The sequence below is a fragment of the Aplysia californica genome, unplaced genomic scaffold (assembly GCF_000002075.1).
Source record: "Aplysia californica isolate F4 #8 unplaced genomic scaffold, AplCal3.0 scaffold00454, whole genome shotgun sequence".
NCBI lineage: Eukaryota > Metazoa > Mollusca > Gastropoda > Aplysiida > Aplysiidae > Aplysia > Aplysia californica.
This window is the reverse complement of record NW_004797724.1, coordinates 50514-56971: the sequence shown is the minus strand read 5'-3', so window position 1 is coordinate 56971 and position 6458 is coordinate 50514. Positions and strand designations below refer to the sequence as shown.

The window sequence follows — 6458 nt, the reverse complement described above, 5'->3', positions numbered from 1 at the left end:
ACACCACCACCACCACCACCACCACCACTACCACCACCGCATCAACACACCTCGAAACACTACACTACACTCACACAAACACCGCACCACGCCACCCTACACCACACTCACACCCACGACTTTTACACATAGACTCGTAAAGATGCATTCAAACGTGTACATATACACCAACGTTCACTAACCCCCCACCCCACACACTCAAATTCGATGAAGAACCAATTCCCAATCAAAACTTCCCCCAAACTGTTCTGAAATTATCTTTGGAAGTGGGGAGCTTGCAGGGCGATAATCTCCTCCCTATCCCCGACATCTCAAATTAGGCCGGCTGTCATGTCACGTGTGACGGATGCCTGCTGTAGCACTTTCATAGAAGAAATCAGTCATTCTACCCTCACGCGAGCTTTTTCCTCCCAAATTGAGTCACGCACAGAGCGCTTGAGGACAAACAGTTCGGTATGGTTTTGAAGGCAGGCCGGAGCTTGCCACAGAAGAGGGAAAATGAATAGAAAGCGCAATGGTCTACTTTTACGAGTGACTGAAGGGCCATTTCTATGTGGTCTTGATGAATAGTCCTACAAAGTGCGAAATCTTTTCATCTTTGTTCCCATTTATGAATTCAGGAAAGTTGGCAATAGTAAATACTCTCAGAAGGCTGTGATCTACAAACAGGTGTTATAAATATACACTTCTGGTGGCCCAATTTTTGTGTCACTTTTCAAAACAACTCACACACTTTTCAGACATCAAAATTTAAACGAAGGTAGCAGTCAATGTTCCTAAGAGAAGTTGAATTTTCATTCTTTTGAACTTAAAAATAAAACAGATGTAAATTTTTATCCCCATGTACAATCATAAAATACTTAAGAATAGTGCCACTGCCTTCCAATTCCACTTTGAAAAAAAATGTAAACGTCCTCTCTAAAGTGCAGGTTCATAGCTCAGACTCATAATATCGATTGTATGAAGGTGACAAGGTGTTTAGGTGGGTGGGCACTTGTGTGTGTGTCCTAGAGCACCACATAATACTCCTTGTTTAAAAACAGAGTGCTACAGAGTGGTTGCCAGGAATGATTGCGTGGTTTGTCTTTGTAATACTGTGTATTATTCAAGCATGTATGTATTAGAGTTTAATTTTGTGGAAGGAGTTCCGCAGAGGGCCAGCCGACCAACAACACCTAACCCTAACATTGTCCCATACCCTAACCTTAACCGTAACCCCAACCCTAACCTTAACCGTAACCCTAACCCTAACTCTTGTATAGTTTGCTCAGTGGACCTTGTCACGGTAAGTGCCGGCCCTCTGCAAAACTCCTCCTAAATTTATTGTGTGTTTATTTATGCCAAGGGATCAGTGAAGTGGAATTTATTTATGTTTATTTCTATTTTTATTCTGCAAATATATTCCAAAGAAGTTAGATTGACGTCAAGTAGTCGTACTGTTATGGTGGACGAGAGCAGTCGAAAGCGATACGCGATGGTCTAGCCTTAATAAGCTTCAGGTTGTCTTTAATAAACGTTCCATAAACATTCCTGGCATTTCTTGTCACGACAATTACAGACCTCTATTTTTGAGCCGGGCCTGTTGTGGCTTGCAGAAGGACACCCCCCCCCCCCAACAAGTGACCACCGACTTAAACGCCATGTCACTGAAATTGCTGGGCATTATATGTGGGCCTGAGCCCCGTAATACCTCGACCACTAGATCCGTCAGCCCTTTTCCTTACATACAGGCTCAGTTAATTAAATCACTATGGAAAGACTATTTAGAACACTCAGCACGTCTCTTGAAACGTGGAAAATCATCGAAAACAAAACGAATCTTTCAACCTATTCCTTTCCAAAGACGCAAGCTCCAAACCTCACCCTAAACAGAATAATATCCTATTTTGATTTTTCAAACGAACGGAATCTACTAAGACAGAGGCAGCGAAGAGCTGCAACAAGTGTCCTGTTTCTGAAATCGGGAGCCTCTAAATTAGGCTAATTCGCATACCTTTATCGTGTCATGTGATAGATGTCTGCTCAACACACTAAAGGAAGGGATCATTCCTTCTTTCCTCACTCAAGCGCTTTCTTCCAAAATTGTGTCACGCACAGAGAACCACAGTCAGATTGGCCATGAGAGCTGAAGACAGGGAAACCATAGAAGGGGAAAAGAGAACGTGTGGCGCAGAGGTAATCTGCAATGACGTCACTATGGAGTATACTATAACGCTTCTTTGGTTCGTTTGAGTTCGAAAACGCGTGTCAACCTTGTGTGGAGTTGATGCTTTACAGGAGCCACAATTCTAAAGTATCATGGAATAAAGGAGTCGACATGTCCCTTGTTTCATAATACAAATAAAAGATCGCATTTATTGTATAGCACAAATTTCCTTTCAACAGCAAGCTCTTTGCCTTTTTGAATCTATAATATTATTATTGCCCCAGTAGACTTGATAGCAGGCTAACATTCTGAAACTACCTCACCAAACAACAGCCCGGGGCCAAATCAGGTCCGCCATCATGATCATGCCACCATATTGGGGGTGGCGGAGAGCTAGAACTTTTGTTTGCAGAGTGTGTGTGTGTGTTCATGACTTGATGACCAAAGTGACTTACACACTACCTTGGACTCTACAGTGCAAGTTAAACATCCTTGTGTTGACTTCATAGCTTCTAGCTTAATGTATTGCACGCGAGTTCGACTTGATGTGACAAAACATTAGGGTATTGTGCTGAACACAATAGTTATCCGCTTGCCTTCGCCATTCTCTCGTTATCCGGCCCACTTTGGAAATAGTTTGGTGAGGGCTGTTATGTATAAAACTAGCTCCTCAGCCCGTCTTTCCCCCTAACCTTCTAAAAAAAATTGAAATGTTAGGGCCAAGATTTTTTTTTAAGAAATGAAAGATTTTGATACTAAAAGAAAACACTTTGTCAAAAGGCTAGACAACCCACTGGTGCCGTTTAGTACCAACTTGTTTTTATTTTTGATATACACCTGACTCTCTTGGATACTTAATTTTTTGCGCTATATCTTTATAGGCATTTGCCCTCAATTGGTTTAGTACGTCATTAAAAACTCGCTTACTTAGTTTGAAAACTAGGGTTTAGAAAAGCATCATACTCATCACCACATTTACGAATGCTTCCTATTTTATCATTTGCTTATCTGAGTTTTGTCTGTTCTTCTATGTTTCAATTACACTGGTACGTTATCCTCAGTTCATATACATTATGTTTGTGTTTATCAGAGAGCAAGAGACTGTAGGACTTTTCAAAAATCGATGGTGGAAAGGCTGATAAGCCTGTTTTGTTCTCAAATGAGAGTACAATGGGCGTCAAAAGTAAAATATACACTGATTTAGCTCCTTTCACTCATAAATCTGGACTGTTTCACTCTTTATTTTCTAGGAACCTCCTTTTTTGATGCTTAGAGGTAACGTAGAAGAGGACGGGTCACCTTTGATTGGCAACGGCAGATATGAAGGTACGTGACCGTAGCATTTCTATTCTCATGCAACGCAACAACACAGTGTGGTAGATTAATTATTAAGGCACTGAAGCCTAGATTCTAATGTTCAAGGGGGAAACCACGTAGAAGAAAAGTCTTGGGAAACTCGCCAAATGGCTTACCTTCAAGAACACCCTGTTCGGGATTCCACTCTTGATTCCTTGTATTGCAGTCCAGCATAATACCAACTGATTATAACCACACGCCTACCATTCTCAGTAACTTTATTATACTTTGAGATTATTAGGCAAATTCTTTAAGGCAGTAAACTGATTAGGTGTGTCAGTTCAAGGAGTTCAAATTCGAGAAAGGTCAAAGATCTAGTAACAATATCCAAACAGCTCACGTCACAACTGCTTTTAGTGTTGGCTCAGTCTTCCAATAAATGGATGTAGATGGGCAAAGGTCTATTTCAGTTCCCCATTCTTAAAATACATTAAGATCGTCTGTCGAGCATGATTTCACGACTACCTCCATGATTGCCTTACAGAGCTTAAAGACCTTTGACGTGTGTAGACGGTCAAGTAGGTTCCTAATGGAGGGTTGAAGTAGAACTTTACCTCTCTAGATGCTATAGTTTTTAAAGCAGTATCTCACTCCTTTCTCGTATTGTTGCTATCTAACGCTACTTTGAAATGTTTCCTCTGTATTGTTACTTGACACGACATGCAATACTTGCCTTCTGCCGCATTGTGACGTAGATGTCTGATGGCAGCATTGACCTTGTTTGTTTGTTTGTTTGTTTTGTTTGTTTGTTTATTTTTAAAGGATGAATCGCTAGTCACTGTACACATCATGTCTGCCACTACAGTACAAATACTTGATTATTTCATCACGCCGGCTGTGATGATCTCGTTACCGGGGTATAGAGGCTTCTCGTTTTACTTATCACCGTGTCTCGATTAATAAAAAATCCCTTTGGCCTACTCTCTTCTGTAAACATTTCATATGGATATTCTAACATGAAAGTTTGACACTTAACACACGGTTACACCACCTAAGCGCATCCTCCCTCTCCCTCAGCCCCAACATCGGTGTAATCAAATTAATAATGATCTAACTTGAAACAAGGGGAACTACCAAGACACATGCAAGCATTTCATATGTGTGTGGGTGTGTCTGTATGTGTGCATATGTGCTGTGTGTGTGTGTGTGTGTGTGTGTGTGTGTGTGTGTGTGTGTGTGTGTGTGTGTGTGTGTGTGTGTGTGTGTGTGTGTGTAATATTATGTGTGTATGTATTAAGGTATACGAAAGTAATACTGTGAAGCGTACGATATTATTGATGTTGGACAGAAATGGGTATTGGTTTTCTTAGGTTACGCCAAAGACTTAGCGATGGAGATAGAGAAGCGGCTGGACATTGACTACATCCTTGACCCAGTCACGGATGGAGAGTACGGCAGGGAGGTGGAGAATGGCTCTTGGACGGGTATGATTGGGCAGCTTGTTAGTGGGGTAAGTTGCCATAAATGCTACATAACTTGTTCCATAATATGGTGTCCCTTTTATTTAACGCAGTGCCGTTTCGAAATGAACTGGGAGTCCGAATAACCATTTCTTCTTCTCGATTATGTATATGAGTGTACACAAATTAAATGTATAACTTTAAAAACACAATCTTCTCTCCCCAGCGATTCAAACACTACAGGTATCCGTTTCGAGTCGTATGCACCTGAATTACAGAAAGCAGAGATTAAAACCATAAGAAAGCTTGTCTAGGTCTTAATTTTTCTAATAGAGCCTTACATTAAAATTTGTTGAAGACAGAAAAAAAGCAGGAGATCGTATTCCACAAATTAATAAACAATTCAAAGCAATTACACCAAGAGCGCTCTCTACTTCCCTCTCCACACACTACCCCCCCCTCAAAAAAGAATAAAAACATCCACAACACCCACAACCACAAAACAACAGACAGATCCGAACAAACCAACAAAAAAATTATTATGAGAAAATAAAAGCTACTTTGTTGTTTTCATTCCAAAAGCCTTTCCCCCTGACTCAGTTTCCTTTACCAAAAATACGAACAATATAAGTAAATGAGTTTAATTTGTTTTCCAGAAAGCAGACCTTGCCATCGGCCCTCTGACTATCACTGCGGCCAGAGAGCGGGTGGTGGACTTCACAAAGCCATTCATGGACATAGGAATCTCTATCATGACTCTCAAGCCAGAGAGACAGAAGGCGGGACTCTTCTCTTTCATGGAGCCCTTCTCGCTGTCCCTCTGGGTCAGCATTGTCATTGCTTACGTCACTATCAGCTTGACCATTTTCATCGTGAGCAGGTAACTCAGTCATCACTTTGCTGATGGAAGTCTGGACTGATTGATACTGCTTGATAATTAGATATCATTATAGCAGTCATATTATGCTTTAGTCTATGCCTCTGTTCATTTGTCTCTATTTCTACTTTTGTCTCTGTTTCGCTGCCTGTCTGTCTGTCTGTCTGTCTGTCTGTCTGTCTGTCTGTCTGTCTGTCTGTCTGTCTGTCTGTCCGTCTGTCTGTCTGTCTATCTGTCTGTATGTTTGTCTGTCTGTCTGTTTGTCTGTTTGTCTGTCTGCCTGTCTGTGGCTCTCCTTCTTTTTCTCTCTCTCCCCCCCTCTCTCTCTATCTCTCTCTCTATCTCTCTCTCTCCCCTTTCATCTTTCTCTCTCTTACAACCTCTCCCTGCATACCTCTCTCGTACTGTGCCACTTCCCGGCTCTATGGATACGCCCATTTCTCTCTAATTTCTCACCCTCATACGTGTTCTTTCTATCATTTTCTTTCTCTCTCTCTCTCTCTCTCTCTCTCTCTCTCTCTCTCTCTCTCCTCTCTCTCTCTTTCTCTCTCTCTCTCTCACTTTCTCTTTCTTTCTAATACTCTCTCTCTCTAACATTTTTCTCTCCCTCCTACTTTCTCACACAATTTATCATTTTCTTTATCTAGACGTCTTTTCTCTCCCCCTCTGTCTGCCTGTC

The 6458-nt window shown here is 41.4% G+C and overlaps 1 protein-coding gene across 1 annotated transcript in view; it reads left to right on the top strand.

The window, feature by feature from the left end:
* LOC100533314 (glutamate receptor subunit protein GluR5) overlaps positions 1-6458 on the top strand; it is a gene marked incomplete at its 5' end in the record, with an annotated part of 137422 nt that overhangs the window by 120937 nt on the left and 10027 nt on the right. The window contains 3 exon segments of the mRNA NM_001204612.1: positions 3397-3472; positions 4813-4952; positions 5559-5782. Of these exon segments, the coding sequence (NP_001191541.1) occupies positions 3397-3472; positions 4813-4952; positions 5559-5782 (440 nt within the window).